Source organism: Prionailurus bengalensis, chromosome B3 (genome assembly GCF_016509475.1).
Source record: "Prionailurus bengalensis isolate Pbe53 chromosome B3, Fcat_Pben_1.1_paternal_pri, whole genome shotgun sequence".
Classification (NCBI taxonomy): Eukaryota; Metazoa; Chordata; class Mammalia; order Carnivora; family Felidae; genus Prionailurus; species Prionailurus bengalensis.
Window position 1 is genome coordinate 82,720,357 of NC_057355.1, and position 25,701 is coordinate 82,746,057.

Below are 25,701 nucleotides of genomic sequence, written 5' to 3' on the forward strand. Positions count from 1 at the left end.
AAAGGGTTGTTTTACTAAAGAGATGAGAACAGCAACTTTATGTGTTTGATAGAAAGAGCTTTAGTTTAATATATCTGTTTCTAATTTGATAAATAACTAAACACAATCTTTTTTGAAAATTGTTTGATGGCACGTATATTGCTTCCTCAACAAAAATTTTAAATCAACATAATATTAAAGAAACAGAATATTTAGCTATCCTTCATGAGTCAGATACCCGAAAAACGGTTGCCATTTTGACAAAAATACCATTTGAATACAATATGCAGAGTTTTGTCATGATTTAGGGGGAGAGAAGGGCGGGGGGAAGATTTTTAACAAAACCTGTGCTGCAGTAACACCACCAGGCATACCGCTTTAATTGGCATGATTACATTTTAATTGGCATGAAAAAAATTTAAAGACAAGGATTTTAACTTCTAACAATAGTAAAATAGAGGGATATGGTTTTTAATATTACTTTCATCTAAGGTGAACAGTGTGGAATGGAAATACATTAGAATGAAATGTCAGTGGTGCGTACAGTTTAATCTGTGAAATTTTGTCCCCTGTGCTGCATATTACTCTGTCTCAATTGCATATTAAACAACCCTATCAAGGCAGGCATTGGCATCTGCTGTGCTGACACAAATTGTGAATTAAATGAAATTGATGTCCTCTGTCGTATATTTATGAAGACGGACCATTCTCTGAAGTATTCTGTTTATGAAGAATTTATGATTGCAAACTGTTCCAGAACAAAAAAGTGGCAATAAATTCTTTTTTGTGACCCTACCCTCCAAGGGCATTGATTTCACCTCCTGCTGCTACTTTTGTTACAGCATAAAAACAATAGCTAAATCTGGATTCCACTGAGGGTCTTCAAATTATCAATATTTGCACCATGAAAATACAAGGGTGTTGCCAAGAAAGGCTATTTTTCTGTTATGATCTCCTAAAGATACTATTTACAGAACACCACACAGCAAATGAATGTTTGTTGACTTAATTTTATTTGTGTTTTAAGCTTATTTTTGTAGGTTTAATTCATCATTATAGATTAACTCCTACTGATTCTCCAGAGTGTTTTCCATTAAAAAAAAAAAAAAAGCCCTCCCAACTGCACATTCATGCCATAGTGGTTAATCTAAGAAGGCTTCTAGCATAGTGGATTGGGGCTTATTTTGACACATATATAAGAAAATCTAGCAACCAGAAATGCAAAGTGGTTAAGTGTGGGTTGAACAATTTCCAAGTCAGGTAAAATGTGCCAACAGCACCGAGGAGGCTACCCCTTCTGAACAGCCCTCAGTCATATATGGTTTGGGGAATTATACTTTATGAAACAAAACAAAACGAAACAAAAGGAATTTAATTCTCCATGCATAATCTACTCCTGGCCTCTTTAGTATATTGATTAAACTCAGACTTCTATCTCCTGAAAATGTTATGCAGACACTAGTTTACTGTAAACTCCCATCATGAGAATTCAAATGAATTTTCATCAGTGTCCATGGTGAACTTTTCCTTCCTGTTAAAGGAAATTATAAGTGAATGAGGTCTTCTTAAGCCTCTGGTGGTGGTCAGAACAACACACATGGCTCAAGAATTCGAAAATCCTAAATGGAACAATGAGCTAATCTGAACTGAATGTCAGTTGTGAAGTAGCAGGTGCAGCCGGACACCTTCCAGGTGGCTCTTGTTACCAGCCAAACTGTGATATGTTTTTGGTACCTGAGCTAATCTATGTTTTTGTGTTTTTTTGTTGTTGTTGTTGGTGTGTTTTTGTTTTTGTTTTTGTTTTTAATCCGATGCCTTAGAAAACCCTAGGACAGAAGATCCAGGACACAATGGCAGGGCACAGTGGGTCTGGTCCACGTGACCTGCTCTCTCCCGAAAGCGGAAGCCTGGTAAGGCAGCTGGAGGTCAGGATCAAAGAACTGAAAGGGTGGCTAAGAGATACAGAGCTTTTCATCTTCAATTCCTGTCTGAGACAAGAAAAGGAAGGAACAATGAATGCTGAGAAACAACTGCAATACTTTAAGGTAATAAAAAAACAATCCAAGTTGATAAAAAGCTTTCTTTATGGGAGGGATGAAATATTTATCAAGTACATAAAGTATTATACCCATGTATCTATGTATCACTGTGCACTCAAATGTTTCCTTGAATTTATAGACACCCTCCACGTTTCTTGTACGCCAACGTCTGTGTGTGTATAAAGATGAACATTAAGCATATCAAATACACATTGTATGGGGGGGGGAGTCTCTGCTGCTTGTGTGTTTTGTGCAGTGCCTGTGGAGGGAGGGCTTTGATAAATTAAAAGCAGACCAGCAAACACTAAAGATTCCTGAGGACTTTGAAAGGCAGACCTAAATGTTCCATAAATAATGTGGCTAAAAATACTTCCATGAAGTGATATGATAAAAGCACATGATTTAATTGAATACCATTAATGCTAACAAAAAGAAACATAATTTTTACATGTGAGAGTATCAATTATTTATGGAGGGAAGAAATAAAGTAAGAGGTTCCTACATTACAGGCATATTCCACCATAGAAAAATGCCAACCTTAGCAACACAGCTATGTGTGTGTTCACTGGATGTCCACGAAAAAGCATGTACCTCATTTGTGTCCATGGTTTATGCACCATCTATTCAAAAGCAGTTTAAAATTCAAATATTTTCTTGTATTGCCTATGCTAGTCTATTCCCTTTGAATCTTCCTGTAAGTGCAGTGATTATTTAGGCTCTGGCTGTTATCAGTCTGAGGCTCTGGGGTTACAGGATATGAACTTGGTGGCAAGAAACCTTCTGGCATAAATAGTCTCAAAGAGGAGAAAGGAGAAAACCAAGAAGGAGAGAACTTCTTAGGACCAAGGAATTGTCCCTTTTCGATGCTTTCCAGGACCAGGTTTTATTCACTCCCAGCCCCTCCCCCCACTGCCATCCCCTTGCAGCCCTGCAATCTTCCAACTGTCTGTCGTAGAATTGAGTCACATGATGGCTCCCTTTCCGTCTGCCACATAAGCAGGCTCATGTTGCTTACTTGCATAGCCTTAGAGGAGGAGCTGTCAAAGGTAAGGCCACAATACTTCCCAATAAACTGTCTGCATTACACACCTACAAATTGCTTTGGTTGAAAACCTTCTCTTCTGCCGCTGAACTGACAAGACCAAACTGGAAATGAAATGAAAGCCTCTTTCCAAGGCAAATAGGTTTTACTCTCTAAACTCTAATGTCCAGAAGATTTGTTATTTCATCTCTACTTGTCTTGCTCTAACCCCCATCGCAGGGAGATGGAGCCTTCTGGTATTTCCCTGTGTTACTTGAACATAGCATGCACCTTATAAAGCATCCTGGTCATTAGTAGGCTGGATGTTGTGAAATATATTTTTTCTCCACAGTATCTATGTCACAGCATTAATGAACCAGTAAATGACCCCAGCCAGCTGTGTGACCTTGGTCATGTTCCTTATGTTATCCCTTGGTGCCTCAATTTCTTCATCTAAAATATGGGATGCTGATAGTATTTATCTCACACAGTTATGAGTTTATATGTATAAATTATTACTTCTGCTTTTTGTGTAATGGTACATTTAAAGGCCAGAAATCTCTTAATATTATAAACCCAAAAATGTTATACAATAATTGGAAATAAAAACAGGAAGTTTGTTATTACAATTATTTATATACCTACACCATATCTTATAGATATTTATAAACAACTCCCCCTCCCATGTTTGTTGTTATTATTATAAATGTAAGAGTGAGCTGTTCTGCATTCATTTTGCTGACGCTTCCAAAAGACATTAGCTTTATGCTTTAGCTTTGTATAGTGTCATGATTTTCAGCTATCCTAGTAACAAATTTAAGAGAGTTTAAGAAACAAAGGAGAAACAGTGAGAGAGAAAAATCTCTAGACTTCCAGATCAGTAGATAATTCCTAGGTGTCCTAGTCATTTGCTAATACTTTGTAGCCACTAGGGAAATATTCACTACATCTGAATCAGTATTTACCATGTACATTTTAGTGCCTGAAAATAATCCTAGGATTTTTATTTCAAAAGTGCTAGAGACTATCATATGCTCTTTGCTGTTTTATTTGTTTTCCTCAAAGATTGTTTTTTCTTAGGGCATTTTTATATTTTCAGTGTCTCTGGTCATCAAACTAATTGCTTTTGTACCCCATTCTTACATATTTAGCTGGTTTTAAAGTAGGTATAGACATTTTTCTATCCTGCCCCTCCCACAAAAGGTAAGACTTTGATGATAATGTTCATCTCTCGATCTGATTTTCTAGCCCTATTCCATCCCCTGCCCTCCTCACCTTAGATAATCATGAACCCCATATTCTTTGTGCCCTTGCTTTCCTTTGATAGGAAAGAATATTTTTTTTTATTTTATTTGTTTTTAACTTTATTAAAAGGTAATCATGCTGTGTATTATCTTTTAGGACTTCTTTTTTCATTTAATATTGTAATGACAGGATTCATTCATGTCATTGAGTATGGCTATAATTCATTTATTTTGATATTTGTATGATATTCCATTGTGAATATATACCTGTATCTAATTTAATGCTAATAGCAGCCTGTGAAGTTAGTATAGCATCTTGATTTTGCAAGTATGGAAATGGCCAGTTGAAGGTTAAGTTTTGTATGTCTAAGGCCAGAATGAGTGGTGGAATTAGGGGTTTTTTTTCTTTTGTTTTCTAAACAAATTTTAAGTTTTTTATTTATTTTAAGAGAGAGAGAGAGCAAGCAGGGGAGGGGCAGAAAGAGGGGGAAAAGGAGAGAATCCCAAGCAAGCTCTGCACTATCAGCATCGAGTCCTACATGGGGCTTAATTAAACTCAGGAACCATGAGATCATGACCTGAGCAGAAACCAAGAGTCAGATGCTTAACCAGCTGAACCACCCAGACACCCCTAGAATTAGGTTTAAATCTAGGGCTGTCTGACTCTAAAGTCTATTCTCTGAACTACTATGCAAAATTGATATTTATTGATATTTACTGAATTCCCTTCAATGCTGGATGACTCAGAGAGAAGAACAGAACAGAACTAAATGTCACTATTGCTTTGCGGTTGGTTTATCAGTCACAATCTTCAGCAACTGGGCCAGAATAGCAAATAGTTTTGGCTATTGAAGATCTTGGGAGGTGAAAGTATTTGTGTTTTTATTTTACAGTTTTATACTATATCAGTGTAGACCTTTATTTTTGTCATGTGTCACTTTTTAAATTGAAACTTTCAAAATTTTTGAGATTATGGAGTCTTGATAATTCTCTATAACCTGAAACTTGAGTCCCTTCTAAAGTTTTGACCTTGAGGAATTTGATCAGATGAGCTAAGTGGATCTAGCATGATGGCACTTCTTTTTTGTTTTTTAAGAAAGCTTTATGCCTGTCTGTTGGAATAAATGTCTTTCCTAGCCAGAATTTTAAATATTTCTGAGCTGTTTACTCTTTAGTGCTTAGTGTATGATTAATCAAGTGTTCTGTATATTATCACGTTCATTGGAAGAATCAAACCAAATGTTTGTAATATAATAATAATGTAACATAATGTTTATAACCTGTCAAAATCATAATTGATAATAAGCATATGCAGAATAAAAACTTTTTACTTACCACAAATCCAAAGAACAGATACCCTCTGCCTTTTTAGGTGATAAAATTTCTCAGATAGGAGTTATTAAAGAATCTTTATGTGTGGAACTCTTTGCCACAATTTGCCTCTTCTTGTGGGTTCCCAAATGTCTACTGCTGTCATTGGTCACATGGAAGACAGGATTTATCCACAGGATATAGCTTTATGATTCTCCATTCTCTATAATCTCAGGCTTTTAATGGAACAAATTCCTTTATATGACACCCAGAGTAATGATAGATAAGCCACAGTGCACTACCCAGGAGAACGGGTAGGAGGGTGCTGCATATGAAAAGGAAAACCTGTCCCTTTGTAGACAGAACTGTTTCCTTCTTTGAGTTTGGTCTGGGATGAGAGAAAGGATCAGGATCTTAAGTTTTCAGAAAAAGGGAAAAAGCAATTGTGGAATGTATTCTTTTTCTTTAAGGCAGTAAGTGTGATAAATGTGGGATTAGACACAAGGTGAAATTCTACCTAAGAAAGAAAGAGTCAAAGCCCAGCATGGGGAGATACATGAAGATGCGAACCTGAGACCCTTGGGACAGAAATGCAAAATTGTCAAGGAGTGAACACACCATTACAATAAAATGTGGAAGGCACGTCAGAGATTTCATGAGGTCAGCTGGCGAAGGGCCCCTTAGAGCTGTTTGCATGCAGTTTTAATGCCATTGGCTGGAAAGCACTACTTTTTAATGATGGCCCTTCAAAGAGAAAATAATTACCTAATCATATGTTTATTGTATTCCATAACTAAATTCATTATTCTAAAGACTCAAATTGGGGAGAAATTATTCATTACCAGCCAGAGGAGGCTGCAGCACTGGACTGGGCCCAGAATCAGCCTGGGAAGGACAAGTTTAGAGTTGCCAAGAGGCTCTGTCATCAAGAAGGTGAATGAATGAGTGGAATAGATTTGGTAAGCTTGGCAATGATTAATGGCCCAAATTTGCTTAGCAATTTAAGTTTGACCAAGCACTTTTATGCAAGCTATTATACTTAAACCTTAGACTAATTACTAATTATGTAAGTTGAAAATTGTGGTCACTTCCTTAAGGATGTTTTTATTTATTTTTATGAATGAAGAACTTGAGATGTGGAAAGTCAACATGACTTGTTTGAATCCACATAGCAACAAGGAGCAGAGACAGAGCAACAGCCATGGTCTTTGGGTTCAAATTCCAGTATTCTCCCTGTCACTCACTGATCCTTCAAAATGAACATTGAAACCTTGTTTTACTCTAAATCAAGGGTTGGCAAACATTTTCTCCAAAGGCCAGATAATATAATCTCTGTCACAGTTACTCAACTCTGCTGCTGTAGTGTAAAAGCAGCCACCAATAATATGTCAATGAATTAGTATAGTGTGTTCAATAGAACTAAGTTACAAAACTATTTACAAAAGTGGACAGTGGGTCAGGTTTGGCCATCAGGCCTTAGTTTCCTGACCGTGCTCTAGATTACAAAAATTATCACAAGCATGGCAATGGTACCATCTGCATCTCCTTTGAGGAAAGGAGGCCATGTGGGAATTGCAGTAGAAGGAGACAAAATGTTCTTTAATAATTTTAGCAATGACACGATGACAACTGGTACTTATCACCTGCTCATAGGATGTAAGTCACAGTTTCAAAATGTCTTACCTGCATTTGCCTATTTAATCCTTATCACCATCCTGAGGCAGGTAGTTTTTTATTCTGTATTTATAGATGAGAAAGCCAAGGCAGGGAAAATTGAGGTAATTTACTTAAGGTCATTCAGGTAGTAAGTGTTAGAGCCAATAGTCAGACCTAGTAAGTTTATTCCAGAATCTGCCACTACTTTGTAAACTCAATAGTCCCTAGGTCAAAGATCTACAAAACACACATCAACTGGTAGCCTGCTCTCACCCCATGTCTGAATACTTGACAGCCAGCTGAAGGAATCAGCAAATCAATGTTTGAAATCTTAGAAATTAAAATTTTCAGGATACAGTCTTTAAAAGGATTTCAAATTAACTATTAAATGTGCAGCATTACTAAGTAATTACTCCGAAAAGGGATATCACTAATGTACTTAAAAAAAGAGAGAGATAAATAAAAGAGCTAAACACAGTCCTCATGCTTTAAGAAACATTTTCTCAAATCTCACTGTAATTTCCAGAAGTAAAAATTGGACCAATCTGGCCAAGACATTTAGAGGGAATTTCCCATGTCCACTGTAACCAATCTCAATGGCAGCATAAATACACTGGTCGTGTCCCCCCAAACCCACATTTTTAAGACTAGGTTGAAAGACAGAAGAAAATATTTTGGAAGTTTTGTAATATGTGAAAGGAAGCCATGGTTCCTACAGGTTCAGGATCATCCCTGCTGCTGTGTCCTGGAGCCATTACAAACTTTGTAATGATGTTGTTGGCAAAGCTGCAAAGAATTACAGTGATTCAATCTGGCTGTGACAAAAGCATGCAAATGCTTTCAAAATCAACAGACATCAGACAGGATTTAATCTTTTCTATATGTCTTAGATACAATTTTTTAAAAAGCTATTATATTAACCATGTTAGGTTCATCAAAAGAAAATACTGAATTCAGCTTTTAGCAGATATTTTGTCCCACCACATATAAGAAATCCATCATCTAACACTTTGGAAGTAATTTTAAGTAACTGGATACAATCCAGAACTGTCTTTTAAAAAATTTGGCTGGGTTAAGGTTTGAATTCAAAGAGAGATTTAAATAAATGTTATACACACTACCATTTGGGTTTGGTGGGAAGATCCACAGGAAATTTTTATTGGCAGTCTTAGTGCAGCCTTCTGAAGTGAAAAAAAAAAGAAGAAGAAAAGAAAGAAAAAAAGAAAGAAACAACAAAGACCTAATTCTTTCTGAGCACACCTTTCACTAGAAGGAGATACTGAATGATTCCCATGAAGGGGAATGAGTTGAGGATACAAAGATATAGCCGTGTACTTATTTCAAAGGTGTCATTCATATTATTGCTATCAGGTAAACCAGATTCATGGAAATTAAAGGCTGCAATGCTAATCTAGGAAGATGAGAGGGAGATCTCACCCATCTTTACTTTATTGCTGCTTAGAAAATCAGACAGAAATACATTTAGGCTCTGAAACCACTGTGATTAATGTTTCTATTAAGTCTTAATTGATTTCTTAACATTATTTCAATGTTATTTTTATTGTTAACACACTCAATTTGAGTAGAAAATGGGGAACAGAATTGTAAACTTGTCTCCATGCTCTCCACTTATATAAGTGTAGGATGGGAGCAGTGAATCTGTTCCACATTAGGGAAGAAGCTTACACAGGTGAGTTCAAGATGCTTGGGTTTATCATGACTCTAACTATTTCTAATCCCTGATCTTAAAGCCCCTTAGGTTTCTCATCTTACAAATAGGGATAGTAATAGCACTTAGCTCATAGAGTGGTTATAAGATACTATATATGAAAGTTGCTTGCAACTAGAGCCTGCATAGTAAGAACTCAATATATATTAGCATTATAATTACTATAGCATAAACTGGTCTTTTAAAAAAATATTTATTGTTAATACAGCAAAATAAATAGATAAGTAGTAAACATAAAGAAAAGTCCATGGGGTTTCAGTTACTTGAGGTAAGTTGTATGCTCAATAGGAAGTGAATTATCTATCTTATTGTTTGGTCATTGACCTATAATCATCTAGGTAAAACCACAAGAGGATTGTTTTCCTCTAAAGCCTAGCAAAAAGGAGGCAATCAGTACACCTTCCAAGTTTCCCCTCTCACTTGGGAAAAGGACAGCTCTTTTGGGATGCAATAGACCAGATCCCAGATTATCAAAGGTGGATCTCCACATCAGGCTACTTTTCGGCTTTTGAGCAAGATGGCAAAACAGCTGCTTAGAGTCCCTTTTCTTCCCCATTTTTTGTCTCCCTGACCTTCTTTTGTAAACACTCTTTTTATATCTTCATCATATTTCTCCTGGTTTACTGCTCTACACAGACAATTAGAACTCCACTTAAGGAGATAAACAAAATTTATTTTTTTAGTGTTAATATTGAGTTGTGAATCCTCTTCTGTAACTTTAGTACCACATCATTCTTTTACAGTTTACCAATTAATGGTAGTTATAGAGTACCCTTACTAGGTCATGTTTGTTGGCAACATTATGACCTAGGATTTCCAGCTGTGTGATCTCAGTAAATAATTTCTTTTTGCCTAATATTATTTATTTGTAAATTTAGGCTTTTTGTTTGAAAGGCTTCCCCTCACCTCTAGCATTCTGTGACTGTGTCGTAGCCATCTTTTTCCCTGGATGAATCTATTCAATTATAGATGTCATTTAATTCCTCTAAACAACACTTTCCATTTGGCATAAAACTTCTGGTATACAGACAATTCTGTATTCCAGGAGTCATGTTTACTTCGTTGAGAATGATGCTTCAGAAGGACAAGGGCATCTTTTGAACCAAAGTTTGTTGCCTTTGGCACCACAGTAGCCAACTTTGTCTTTATATCCATTTCCTTTCTAACATTATAATATCTTTATAATTTGAATAGACATGCGGGTCTAAAATGGGAAAGAAAAGGTTTTCCTAGTTATAAATTTCAATCAGAAAGGTGGCACAGGTAGCATGAATATATATGTTTTTGTTGTTTTATACATCATCAGGACTCGGTTGATTTAAAAGTGCAAAGAATTATACAAATGGCTGGTACAGTGATGGCAAGCAAATGTACAGGTCTGTGAGAAACAGAATACAGAACACTCTTGGTTAAAATTAATGACCAGGTTGAAGAGATGCGGGATTTGAATGTAACAGAACTAACCAGAGACCCTACAATCAGAGGCATTGCCTTATTCCTTTCTCATCTATTAGGTGCCTTGAAGTCCTTCACAATATGCCTAAAGTCTTCATATATCTTTGCCTGTCATTTGGTTATCAAATTTTTAGCATGTTGTTTTAGGTGAATTTTTTAAATAAATTGCATTCTAATCAAATCTGAAAGTCTCTATCTTCTAATAAAAAAGTAAGCCCTTTCACATATAGTTCTTTTTTTAATTTGAGAGAGAGAGGGGGCACATGTTTGAGCAGGGAAGGGGCAGAAGAAAAGAGAGAGAGAGAGAGAGAGAGAGAGAGAGAGAGAGAATTTTAAGCAGACTCCATGCTCAGTGTAGAGCCCGACATGGGGCTTGATCCCACAACCTTGGGATCATGACCTGAGCCAAAATCAAGAGTCAGAAGCTCAGCTGATTGAGCCACCCAGGCAGCCCACATTTAGTTTCTTGATTAAGATTGCTGATCTTTTAACTCATCATGTTCCTTCATTTATTCATCCAATAAATATTTCTTGGGCACCTACCATGTGGCAGGCCCTGGGCTGAGTGTTAGCAATGCATGAAGCTTACTTACACAGTGGTCTTGTCTAAATATTTTGCTATAAGGCATGTTGTTTTCTTCATTTTTATCCTAGTGAATTGGAATTTTTTTTAAAAAGATATCCCTTATATTCAAGAACAAGAATGAATCTACCTTTTATTGATGCCACTTTTAAAATGATAAATTGACTTTTCTGCATCCTCTACCCTATTTCTCCATTTTTGTTGGTGTCATCTTGGATGCAGTTATTACCTAATGTTATTATTATTTTACTAACACAATGACATTCTTTCTCATACTTGCAATAATTTTTTTATGTTTGCATTATATTTTATAAGAATATGAAACATGATTCAGAATTAATTCTTTTTTTTTATTTTTTTTCAACGTTTTTTATTTATTTTTGGGACAGAGAGAGACAGAGCATGAACGGGGGAGGGGCAGAGAGAGAGGGAGACACAGAATCGGAAACAGGCTCCAGGCTCCGAGCCATCAGCCCAGAGCCCGACGCGGGGCTCGAACTCCCGGACCGCAAGATCGTGACCTGGCTGAAGTCGGACGCTTAACCGACTGTGCCATCCAGGCGCCCCTGGAATTAATTCTTTATAATACTCATTTCGTTGCTCAACATCAGTTTTTTTTAATACCACGGTTTTCCATTAAAAAAAATTATTCTTAGTACTATTAGATTATCTTCTAATAATTTTTACAGGAAAAGTGCATTCTTAGTATATGCTCCAAACCTTGTGTGTCAGAAAATATATTTTACTTGACCTCACAAATAAACAATAGCTTGGCCAACTGTAAAATTTTGTCATGGAAAATATAACCTTTGACCATCAAAACTGCTAATGATTCTTTTGGCATTTACAGTCATAAAGAAGGCTGATTTTTGTTGCTCCATAGTAACCTTGTTTTTCACTTATCTATGGCTGGGTGTTGGTCCCTTTGTATTTCTTTTGCTGGGAACCTGGTGAGTCTTAATTGATTTTTGACAACTGAAATTTTGCTTTAGATCAGAGAGTTTTGCCTACCATTTGATTATCACAAGTTCTCCATATGTTTAGTTTAGTTCCCTCTTTCTAGAGGTCCCATTCTGTGTATATTGAGTCCCCCAGATCTTTCCTTCCCTTAAAGAAACCTATTTTTATTTCTACTTTTTAATACAGGGACTTTTGGTGGAATTCTCAAGGTTTTCTGTTTTTGTAGTACCTAATTTTGTAGTTTTTCACTGCAATTTTTAATTCAACAGAAGTTCTTTTCATCTTTGTACAATCTTTCCTGTTCTTGATTTGTTTCATTTGCAGAAGTGCCTACTTCAGTGCCATGGATGCAATATCTTTGTGCATATTTTTGAGAATTAGATTAAAATTTTCTAAGGTTTTCTTTTTTCTTGTACTAATTCTATTTCAAAAGGAGTCTATTAGTCTGTTGCTTTGAGTGCTCAAACTGGGCCCTCCTTTTAACTACAATGTCTATTAATCTATGTGTTGATTTTTCTATGTCTCTTTGTTCTTAAGGAGAGAGTTTTGTTTGCCAGGACTGAGTGTTAAGGTAGGTCCTCTGAGAGAATCTGTAAGTGGCTTCCTCTACAAATATTTCAGGCCCTGACAAAAAGGAAATGGAAAATGTAGATTCCCTTGAGTTTTATGAAAATTCAAGAATGAGAAAATGTAGACCATATACAAGGGATAGCCAATTGTCCATTGATACTGAAACATGGGGTACCTATATAACTAATATCAGGTGAAGTTTAAAGCAAGCTAAGGAGTCAATACTTTTCTCATTCATCAGGGGCATCTTCAGTGTCCCAGAGCAGCAGAGTGGTCTTGCAGAGTTGTGTGTCCATCAGTGTTCAGAGAGAAAGCCCCATTAGAAGGTAACTATGCTGTTACTTAGGTGATACGTTCTGGGGACTTGAACTAGTACAATTATAGTGGAAGATAGGAGGCTGGATTTAAGAGAGTCCTCCTGTTAGAGATGACAGGATTTAGAAACTGCTAATGTTGGTAGGGGTGAGGAAGTAGGAGAAAACCTTCTCAGGACTCACTCCCACTAAGAGCTCCTCTTTTCCTGGAATGCAATTGCCTCTGCCTTCACAGTCCCCTTTAAATAAAGAAGAAAATCTTCAAGAAAAGGCATTGGAAGTAATAGAACACATGTAAGGATGGAGAGGCTCTGGTACCTAAAAAGAGAAGCCAGTTCAAGATTATTTGGAGTTAACATAATGTGCTATGGAAGTAAATGGGGCATTCCTGGGGAGGGACAAGGAAGTTCCTAGAGTGAGTGACTCTAAATTGATATCTCAAGTGAAGGAGGGGGAGTGTGAACAGAATAACATGTGCATGTGCATGGAGCTCTGGAGATAAGAGACTTCTGTGTTGTTTTGTGTACTTATTTAAATGTTATTCTTGTGTGGATAGGTATGAATCTATGTGTCTAGGGGCACCGGGGTGGCTCAGTCAGTTGAGTGTCCGACTCTGGTTCAGGTCATGATCTCACAGTTTGTGAGTTTGAGCACTGCGTGGGGCTCTGTGCTGACAGCTCAGAGCCTGGAGCCTGTTTCCAATCCTGTGTCTCCCTCTCTCTCTGCCCCTCCCCTGCTTGTGCTCTGTCTCTCTCTCTTTCTCAAAAGTAAATAAACATTAAAAAAATTTATGAATCTATGTGTCTTATCAACAAACTAGAGTGTAAACCTTTTTTAAATTAAGCTTTTTTTTTAAAGCAGTATGAGGTTCACAGCAAAATTGAGGGAAAGTTACAGAGATTTCCCATATACTCCCTGTCCCTACTCATACAGAGCCTCCCCCATTATCAACATGGTACCACCAAAATGGTACATTTGTTACAGTTGATGAACTTACAATGACATATCATGATCACTCCAGGTTCATAGTTTGTATTACAGTTAACTCAATGCTATACATTCTGTGGGTTTAGACAACTGTGTAATGATATGTATCCATCATTGTGGTTTATTATACCAAGTATTTTCACTGCACTACAGATCTTCTGTGCTCTGCCTATTTATTCCTAGCCCCCTTCCCCCTGCCCCAACCCCTGGCACTGATTTTTTTTTAAGTTGTTTTTTTTTTTTTTTTTTTTTGAGATAGAGAGAAACAGAGCATGAGCAGGAGAGGGGCAGAGAGAGAGAGGGAGACACAGAATCTGAAGCAAGCTCCAGGCTCTGAGCTGTCAGCACAGAGCCTGACACAGGGCTTGAACTCATAGACTGTAAGATCATGACCTGAGCTGAAGTCGGATGCTTAACCGACTGAGCCACCCAGGCACCCCATCACTGATTTTTTTTACTCTGCATAGTTTTGCCTTTTCCAGAATGTTGTATAGTTGGAATCATACAGTGTGTAGCCCTTTTAAATTGACTTCTTTCACTTAGCAATATGCATGTAAGATTCTCCCATGGTCTTTTCATGGCTTGGTAGCTCATTTCTTTTTAATACTTAATAATATCCCATTGTCTGATTATAACATAATTTATTAATTCATTCACCTACTGAAGGACATCTTGGTTGCTACCAAGTTTGGGCCATTATGAATAAAGCTACTATAAATATCCATATGCAGATTCTTGTTTGGAAATAAGTTTTCAACTCCTTCAGGTAAATACCAAGGAGCACGATTGCCTACTTGTATGGTAAGAGTATGTTTAGTTTTGTAAGAAACTACCAAAGTTTCTTCCACAGTGCTAGTGTCATTTTTCATTCCCACCAGCATTGAATAAGAGTTCTTTTTCCACATCCCCTTCAGCATTTTGTGGTGTTAGTGTTTTGAATTTTGGCCACTCTAATAGGGGTGTCTTGATATTTCATTGTTGTTTTAAGAGTATAAACTTTTTAAAAGTAGGAACCATCTTAAAGTATTTGTTTTGCATACCCTTCATAGTACCATAGGCAATGTACTTTAGAGTCACTAGATACTTAAGAAGTACTTAGCAGATTGCAGATCATCATGATGGGACCTGAGATCATTTAGCTAGCTTAACCTTCTTATTCTGAAGAAGAAAAAACCAAGTCTCTGATAAATTAAATAACTACCCAACCAGAGCCAGATGTCAGCCCACATCTCCTGAATCCTAATCCAGGCCATAGTCCAATAATACCAAACCAATGATTTCATGTGAATTAATACTGATGTCTTTGCAATTTTCACAACTCAATTTTTTTTCTCTATAAAATAGAGATAATAAGTCTATGTTATTTGATGATTGGAAATTTAAAAAAATGATCATTACAACAGACATTGTGATTGACAAGAAATGTAGAAATGCTTGTTAATGCTATGAAGTCCTATTTTAAATAGTGTTAAAAATACATATGACAATAAACCAAGACTCCTCTGGTATTGGAATTCAGAGACTTACCATCTTGACCTGCAACATCTTCTCATTTCCAGGGGCTTTGCTCTGGAAGTTCAACTCAGTGTACAGTTTGCTATCATTTTTCACCTTCTGTTTATGTTGCACCTCCATATGAGGAGCTTAAAGAGCTTTAGAGACATTAGCTCATTAATCCTCCCCAAACCTCTCTAAGATAGGACGGAGGCATAAATCATTATTCCCATCTGGAAAAAAAAAATAGCCTAAGTTATCTCTCTTAATTTCACTGATGCTCTAAACTGTTGATTAAATCCTAACTTATACCCTTACATTCAGAATATTGCATTCTCTTCCCCAAGGATATTTTTCTTTCTTTTTGAATTTAATGTCATGAGGATAAGTATAAAAATAGATCAATGGGTCTGGTGTTAGAAGTTCTTTGAAAAGTACAGGATAGGTGGTAAACCAGGTTCTTCCTTCCCCTCAAGCTCTCCTCCTTTTCTCAAAATGTCCTTCTTTATTACCCTTCAGTCATGACAGGAGAAATGACTTTTAGGAATTAGAAGGATGTTTCAAGACCCATTCACTCCTTTATCTGTCAGCCAAGATTACCACCAAGAGAGCCAATGGATATCCATTCAAACATGCCATCCTAATTCTCGGTAAAACACTGGTGCAGTGGACTTCAAAACTTCACAAACGTAACAATGGAAGTTAAAATTTTCAATCTTGTGTGCTTTGCTTAGGCATGTGGTTCTCACTATAAAGATATTTGGAGTTAGACTTTGAATATGTTAGAACATGAGCAGAATACATGAGCAGAATCTGAGGCCAAGCAAGGTTGATTCATACAAGTGATTGCAACAAAGCACTTGCCCAATTAGTTTCCTACAGTTCAGGACAGTGAAAGGAAAAATAAATAAAAATGAAAGACGAAATGAAGTTAGTATTCTTTCACTCCTACAAGTTCACCAGAGCAGATGAGAGTCAACTTGCAACTGATTTGAGAAATATTCAAAGTTGTATTTTATTATTTTTTAGAAGTCTATCTTAGATAGACTGATATTTTTCCTGCCTCATAACAGAACAAGATTATGTCATAATCTGATGCCAGAAGATGTGAAATGCTAAAGGATCATTGCATTTTAGAGAAAGAATATGGAGGGCACATAAAAGTTATATGATTTACTTGAGATAATACAACTACTTATTGCCAAACTAGGCAAAGACTCTAAGTTGTGTTTTTTTCCCCTCAGTCCAAGTTGCTTCTCAGATGTTTAGTTAGAACACCTTCATGCCCTGATGACATATATTCTGCCTTGCTGCCAAAATACTAGATGAGGTGAATGAGGACACTGCCCCCCAATATACTCATTCATGTTTTGGGGAGCAAGCAGGAGAGAGATGTAGTATCTCTTCTCAGAAGAAATGAAAACATCATCCTTCTAAAAGGAAAACTAACTTTATTCAGGAAAATGCTCTCAAAAAATTCTCCTGGACCTCTGCTTTATTTTAGCTATGGGAGTGTTTAAAGAATGAAGTTCTTATTACATTTCCTTTTCACATGGTTCTGGAATATTGCTTTGAGCTAAATAATCATTATAGCAATTTACCAGTTGGCTAATATTGAGTCAGCATCTCTCTACTACCTAATATAATGGTTGAAGAGTGAGTTGCTATTATATATTAGTTAAACTTCTAAACGACCCTGAGAGTGTGGTTAGTGTTACTGCACATCTGGGAATACTGAAAACTGGCGAGAAGGAGTCAAGTTGCCCTGGGCTTCCACCACAAAAGCAAAGGAAAAGAGCTAAGAAGCAATTTCCTAGTTATCCAAACTCACAGGAAAATGTCCTATTTATATGCCATAAAAATAAAATCAGAAATATGAAGTTTGTAGAGCTGTCTATACCTCAGTCTCTTCCAGGTCAGGGAGGAATAAATGAATAAACAGAAGGATCTTTCTAGTGTTGACTTTTTGTCCCTAGTATCATTTTCCTCCTTTTTAGTGTTGTTATTCCCCAAAGCCTAACTCTCTTCCTGCATTCTTATTGTGTCCCACGTGTTCTTGAATTCATTTATTTCCCATCTGCAGGATTCTGGAATAACAGTAATACTTCCCTAAAATACCAATTCCTAGCTGTTCTACTTCCAGTAACACTCCGAGCTTTGTGACAAGTGCCAAGAGTGGCTTCATAGGAAATAAACTATGTTACTCAGAGATAAATTTGGGAAAACACGGTCTAATAGAGGAGAGAAGGAGTCAAATGTATGAATGAGAGAGCTAGAAAATACCATGCAACAGAGCTGAGCAAGTCATGAAACCAGTTAGTTCAGTAATCTGTCCTCTCCTGCGTGTTCCACACTATCCCTGGGAATTCCTCCCAGGTTATCCTTGCTCCTGTGTTCTCTCACTTTCCTTCTTTCTCCTTGCTTTTCCTTGCTATTTCATTCTTCAAGTGTGGTCTTTATGATGATCCTTCTTTTGTAGATTTGGCCTAATGGATGTATTGTGCTGCACCTTGTCACATAGAATTATTTTCTTCCTTTCCTCAAGACCAACTTGAATATTCCTTTGACCTGGCTAGTGAATACCCAACATCCATTAAAAACGAAGATGAGTTCAGGTACCTGGGATCAACAGAGAATCTAGAGGAAGAAAATCACCTTTATCCATTCCCCAGAATTACTTTGAAATGATTCCCATGGAATCTAACAAGAGATAAAAAGCACAGTGGGTGTTGTAAATAGATTTCAAAATATAATAATGTAGAACTAAATGGCAATTAATACCTTATCTGCTTATGAAAAGAGTGATTGTGGAATTTTAAGAAAAGGTATTTTGTAGTATAATGGCTAAGTTGCATTTATATCCAGCACCCTTTCCCCCTTTTTGCTAAAAGTTACCTTTCTATAATTGCAGACTAGTTTAGCATCTTAACAATAATGGACATGTTTTTAAAAGATTATTGCCAAAGTGCATTCTTTATTCCAGAGAGACTCTGTAATAGATACCAGCATTTTAGTAATGATACAAGCAATCTGTAAGCTATTACAGTTTTCTTTAGAGTAACTTAATCTTCATATTGTTTTGTATGTCTGGAATTTTAATAGTGTTTTTAATTTACAAAAGGAAGTATATAACATATTACTAATTACATGTGACTATGAACTAAGCACACGACCACTGAGCTTGATTCTTAAAAACAAACATATTTAAAAGTACTTAACCTAATGTAGGGAAAGTCAGAAAAAAATTAAAGAATACCACACAGGGATAGCAACAGTTTTTATGGAATAACAAAGCAAGGTCTGCAATTCTAAAATGGTTATTATATTTTGGTCCACAGCTAACAAAATAGCCAACAGAAATAGAAATCTCCTTTCCAAATATAATTAATGTTTTTCAACACATGAAAAGTACAAACAATTAAATGAATGTTTATAACAAACTGATTAGCTTTTATCTTGATGACACCATTCATCCAAGAATTTATAGTATTAACCAATAGTCCTGGTGGCCCTAAGTGATCCAAACTAGTATCCAAGTGACAGGATACTAGATTGCAAGAAAAAGTAAAAGCTTTTTCTAGGTCAAAGGTCAAATTAAGTAGGCCATGAAAGTTAAGGTAACTTGACTTTGGACCTCACTCATTTGCTGCCTCGATGAACAGAGAGGAGATGATTTTTCTTAAAAATGGAAGCACTCACTGGAAATATTTTGATTTTAAATGGTTATAAGAAATCATTTGGTGTTAGAATCTAGACTTATATTGTCATGTACAATTTTGAAACTATTTTGGCACACATCCCAGACCATCTTCAAGGAGCTGATAGAGATGTGCTTAGTAAACCAATTCAGGGGTCTTTAATGCTATTTTTAAAATCCAGCTTTTACATTAAATAAACCTGTGTGTTATTTTGAAAGAAGTTATAATCTACTTAAAACTGTCATTCTGTGTTTCTAACTTGCAATTAGGTGGTATTTCCAAAATGTCAGACCTAGATTCTGCTTCTACCATCACCATAATAAAATGTGACAGCCAAGATATTATATCAATACCTTTTCCATAATTAGCAATAAGGATCCTGCCAAGGGTTAACTAGAAAAGTTTCATAAACGTTTTTCTACAAATGGTTCTGAAGGCAGTATTATGCTTTTGAAATCTGCTAATGTAGCAAAGACTCATGACAACCAGGAGACAAATCTATGAGCAAAACTGTTTGGAGAGAATAGTTTTGTAGTGTATGATGTATGTTATGTAAATGAGCTTATTAGGACTCTCATCTATTTTATTATTGGTGACCAATTTAATAGAGGCATTTAAAAAACAATATTTCTGCCTGACTCCTAGAAATGAAGAAGATACATTGATATAATTGAGAGCAAATGATTGCATGTCGTGCCATTTAATCGTGTCATTTTTCAATTGCTATTTTTTGCACTTCACTGCATGCTTATAGAATATTTAGCTTCAATATAGATTAAGTCCCAGGGTTCTCAACTGAGCTGAGTTCCTATATTGGCTGACGCTGTCTTTTAAGTTTGGAATCAGTTAAAGTATGCAGACGTCATTTGCCCATATTTCCTTTAAAATATGCAATTCATCATTCATACCTCACTTGAGGTATTTTAGTTTTTTTTGCTGTTTTGAAGAATTACCCCTTTACAATTTCTGGATGGAAATTCTTAATTGCAACACTATGCACTAGATACAGTTGAGGTAAGCACATAATTGGCTCAAGAATGGTGCTCTCAAGACCAAAAGATCTGCTGACCTTTGCTGGGAACTCTGATAATCATTTGCCTAATAAATGTTTCTTATTTTTGTTCGATCTCTTTTTGATTATGTATTTAATTTACATTTTTCTCAGAAAAAAGATTATCCTCCACTGTCTGCTAGAATATGAGGGTCTTGAGGGTAGAAAGCTTGTCTGTTTTGTTCACTGACGCATCTCAAACACTCAGAACAGTGCCCATTACAATAGGTGCTCAATAAATATTTGCTCAGTAAATGAATTTGTGTTTTTTCCATCTCTGCTCTCACAACCACGCTAGAATTAAGAATAGCAGAGTACTATTTTTTTAAAGATTTTCATTTATTTTTTTTCATTTATTTTTTTAATATTTATTTTATTTTTGAGAGAGAAGGGGAGGAAGGACAGAGAGAGAGGGAGACACAGAATCTAAAGGAGGCTCCAGGCTTTGAGCTGTCAACATATAGCCCGACGCGAGGCTTGAACTCAGGAACTGTGAGATCATGACCTGAACCGAAGTTGGACACTTAACCAACTGAGCCACCCAAAGCCCCAAATGATTTTCATTTTTAAGTAATCTCTACACTCAACATGGGGCTTGAATTTACAACCCCAAGATCAAGAGACTTATGCTTTACCAACTGAGTCAGTCAGGCACCCCATAGATTACTAATTTTTAACTCAGGTCTAGAAACGGGTATAAGAGACACCTATGAAAAGTATACTGAAGTACATTGTTGGCTCTCTTATCAACAATAACTTTATGGTTGTGGCCACTTCTGGTTGGAAATAAGGGACAGGAACAGTCTTAAAATGGAAACATTTTATAAGCCTCTTCAGGTCTTTTAGAAAGGAAATGTAGCATAGTGTTTTTATGAATTAGCTCAGGATTCAAGTTGCATGGGGTAACATCCTGCCTTTGCTGCTTATTAGCCGTGTTATCTTTGGTCAGTTACTTAACCTCCTTGTGTCTCCATTTCCTCATTTGTAAAATAGGTACATGACAATAATATATATTTCATAGTGCTGTTGTGAGGATTAAATGAGCCAATACATATAAAATACCTAAAGAATGCATAGCAGAAAGAAATACACAAATAATGTTTGTCATTAGTGTTTGAGATTAGTGAAAACTAAAAAAATACTAAGAATAGTGCTCTAGCAATTTAATAATATTCAATGATTGTTGGCTATTATTTTGCAATCAAGTAAATCCTTGATTAAATATTTGAGGAGAACATAACATTTAAAAGACTTCTTATAGGTTCACATACATATAGTTAACTTAGAATGACTGTTGGTAAAATACATGAAGTACATCTGATATGTCACTTTTCTCATTTTCATATGGACACCAACAACACAATGGATTACAGTTTCATAAGATGTGTGATCGTGCATGAAACTCACCACTGCAGTAATTAGACTTAACTAACATTCTTTAATTTCTACATTTTCTTCAACTCCTTTAACAGATCCATGCTCTTCTATATATACTTTTCTGTTTATGTTTTATGATATTTCTAGAAGTAGGACAGCTATATTAAAAACAGCACTGTATTATTTTTATCATATAGCAGAATGTCTTATCTGTTGACTGAGATTTATAGGTTTGCAGTTATGACTCTATCCCAGGGAATTGTATAGCCATTACTTAAAAAAAAAATGAAAGCTCTGAGTTTGCCTTTATTTAAGTGTATTAATATGTGTTTGAACTCACTGTTGCAGAACTGTGATGTCTGAATGGTATTAGTAATATCATAAGATCTCTTGTCATGACACACCCTAAATGTATGTGTGGTAAATTCTCTGATTCTATTACCAGTTATGTGGCTAATAATATATACCTGGCCTTACCAAGAGATTAAAAAAATAGCTTTATTGTGATATAATTCACATACCATAAAATCTAATTTCAGAATGTTTTCACCAGTCCCCAAAGAAATCCCTTAACCATTAGCTGTCATTCCTTATCCCCCACTGACTGCAACCCAAGGAAACCACTAATATACGTAGTATGCGTTTGTCTGTTCCAGACATTTTATATAAGTGGAATCATACAATTATGTGGCCTTTTAGTGTCTGGCTTCTTCACTTAGCATAATTTTTCAAGGTTCATTTATGTTGTGGTATGTATCAGTACTTTATTCCTCTTTTTTTTTTAATGTAAGCTCTATGCCCAACACAGGGCTTGAATTCATAACCCCAAGATTAAGAATCACAGGCTGTACCAACTGAGTCAGCTAGGTGCCCCTTTTGTTCCTTTTTATGGTCAAATAATATTCCATTGTATGAATAAAAAATACTACATTTTTTGGATGCATTCTAACAATTTTATTTTATTGTATTTCATATTTTTTTAATTTTATTTTTTATTTTTTAAAATTTACATCCAAATTAGTTAGCATATAGTGCAACAATGATTTCAGGAGTAGATTCCCTAGTGCCCCTTACCCATTTAGCCCATCTACCCTCCCACAACTCCTTTAGTAACCCTCTGTTTATTCTCCATATTTATGAGTCTCTTCTGTTTTGTCCCCCTCCCTGCTTTTATATTATTTTTGTTTCTCTTCCCTTATGTTCATCTGTTTTGTCTCTTAAAGTCCTCATATTAGTGAAGTCATATGATTTTTGTCTTTCTCTGACTAATTTCAGTTAGCATAATACCCTCCAGTTCCATTCACATAGTTGCAAATGGCAAGATTTCATTCTTTTTGAATGCCGAGTAATACTCCATTGTGTGTGTGTGTGTGTGTGTGTGTGTGTGTGTGTGTGTATAAATTTTATTTATCCATTCATCCATCAATGGACATTTGGGCTCTTTCCATACTTTGGTTATTATTGATAGTGCTGCTATAAACAAGGGGGTGCATGTGTCCCTTCAAAACAGCACACCTGTATCCCATGGATAAATGCCTAGTAGTCCAATTGCTGGGTCTAGGGTAGTTCTATTTTTAATAACTAAAATAGAGGAACCTTGGGGCGCCTGGGTGGCGCAGTCGGTTAAGCGTCCGACTTCAGCCAGGTCACGATCTCGCGGTCTGGGAGTTCGAGCCCCGCATCGGGCTCTGGGCTGATGGCTCGGAGCCTGGAGCCTGTTTCCGATTCTGTGTCTCCCTCTCTCTCTGCCCCTCCCCGGTTCATGCTCTGTCTCTCTCTGTCCCAAAAATAAATAAACGTTGAAAAAAAAAATTAAAAAAAAAATAATAAAATAAAATAAAATAAAATAAAATAGAGGAACCTCCATGTTGTTTTCCAGAGTGGCTGCACCAGCTTGCATTCCCACCAACAATGCAAAAGAGATCTTCTTTCTCTGCATCCTCGTCACCATCTGTTGTTGCCTGAGTTGTTAATGTTAGCCATTCTGACAGGTGTAAGGTGGTATCTCATGTGGTTTTGATTTGTATTTCCCTGATGATGAGTGATGTTGAGCATTTTTTAATGTGTCTGTCACCATCTGGATGTCTTCTTTGGAGAAGTGTCTATTCATGTCTTTTGCCCATTTCTTCACTGGATTATTTGTTTTTTGGGTGCTGAGTTTGATAAGGTCTTTATAGATTTTGGATACTAACCCTTTATTTGATATTTAATTTGCAAATATATTCTCCCATTCTGTTGGTTGCCTTTTAGTTTAGCTGATTATTTCCTTTGCTGTGTAGAAGCTTTTTATTTTGATGAGGTCCCAGTAGTTCATTTTTGCTTTTGTTTTCCTTGTTTTCCTTGTTTCCTTTTGTTGTCCTCCGGACACATGTTAAGGAAGAAGTTGCTGCAGCTCAGGTCAAAGAGGTTTTGACTGCTTTCTCCTTGAGGATTTTGATGGCTTCCTGTCTTACATTGAGGTCTTTCATCCATTTTGAGTTTATTTTTGTGTATGGTATAAGAAAGTGGTTCAGGTTCATTCTTCTGCATGTTGCTGTCCAGTTTTCCCAGCACCACTTGCTGAAGAGACTGTCTTTATTCCATTGGATATTCTTTCCTGCTTTGTCAAAGATTAGTTGGCCAAAAAATACTACATTTTTAAATCCATTAACCATTGATATATATGGTTAATATATATCAATTATATATTGATATAATTGATATATCAATTATGAATTGTTATGAATATTAGTCTGAAGGTTTTTGTGTATTCTTTTGGGTATTTATCTATGACAGAAATTGCTGGATCATGTAGTAATTCTGTGTTTAACTTTTTGAGGAAATGTCATACTATTTTTTTTTTTTTTTTGAGAAAGAGATAGAGAAAGAGAGGTGGGAGAGGGGTAGTGAGAGAGGGAGAGAGAAAATCTTAAGCAGGCTCCACACCCAGCATGGAGCCCTAAACAGAGCTCTATCTCATAATTGTGAGATCATGACCTGGGCTGAAATTAAGAGTCAGATGCTTAACCAACTTAGCCACTCAGTTGCTCCATGTCATACTATTTTCCAAAATGAATGCACTACTTTGCAATCTCACCAACTGTGTATGAGAATTCCAATTTCCCTGTATCTTTGCCAATGTTGTTATTTTTGTCTTTTTTTATTTTAGCTATCATAGTGTGGGTGAAGTAGTATCTAATTGTGGTTTAGATTTGCATTTCCCTGTTGGCTAATGATATTGAACATTTTTTCATATGTTTATTGGTCATTTGTATGTTGTCTTTGAATAAATGTCTATTGAATACTTTGCCCATTTTAAAAATGGAGTTACTTATCTTTATATGGTTGAGTTTTAAGGGTTCTTTATATATTCTGGGTACAAGTCCTTTATAAGATATAGGATTTTCAGATATTTTCTCCCATTCTGTGGGTTCTTTCATTTTTTTATGGTGTCATTTGAAGAGCAGAAGTTTTTAATTTTGATTAAGTTGTCCAAAAGTCACTTGTACTTTTGGTGGCATCTCTAAGAAATCACTGCCTAAGAAGTCAGAAGTCACTTCTACTTTAGGTGTCCTATTTAAAAAACCATTGCCTATCCCCAGGTAATGAATATTTACTCCTATGTTTTCTTTTCAGATGTTTTTAGTTGTAGTTCTTTTTTTTTAATGTTTTAATGTTTTTATCATATTTTTGAGAGAAAGAGACAAGAGTGTGAGCAGGAGAGGGGCAGAGAGGGAGACACAGAATCAGAAGGAGGCTCCAGGGTCTGAGCTGTCAACATAGAGCCTGATGTGAGGCTCCAACTCATGAGCCATGAGATCATGACCTGAGCTGAAGTCAGATACTTAACCAACTGAGCCACCCAGGCACCCCAATTTTAGTTTTAATTCTTACATTTAGGGCTATGATTCATTTTGAGTTAATTTTGTATATGATGTGAGGTGGGGGAGTTCAATTCATTCTTTTGCATGTGGATATGCAATTATCCCAGCCCCTTTTATTGAAAATGCTTTTTCTGACTTAATTGTACCAAGATCTTTTTAATTCCACTTAACTTTATTGGAAAGCATTCAATTATTAATCATTAATATCCTATACTTAATCATAAAATATGCCTTTTTATGGCCTAAATTGGCCATGTTACAAACATTATCTTGTCTAAATTATTGCAGCATCAGAACACTAAGTTATGTTGTTTCTATATCTAAATGTTTTATTATGTGATGTTACCCCCTCAGAGAAGCTTTACTGACT

General features: G+C 36.0%; 1 protein-coding gene across 4 annotated transcripts in view; it reads left to right on the top strand.

Moving 5' to 3' along the window:
• AKAP6 (A-kinase anchoring protein 6) overlaps positions 1 to 25,701 on the top strand; it is a 480,061-nt gene that overhangs the window by 384,825 nt on the left and 69,535 nt on the right. For all 4 annotated transcript variants that reach the window (XM_043555958.1, XM_043555961.1, XM_043555960.1 and 1 more), the window contains exon 11: positions 1,800 to 2,024. In XM_043555958.1, coding sequence (XP_043411893.1) covers positions 1,800 to 2,024 — 225 coding nt within the window. The remainder of the gene's footprint in view (positions 1 to 1,799; positions 2,025 to 25,701) is intronic.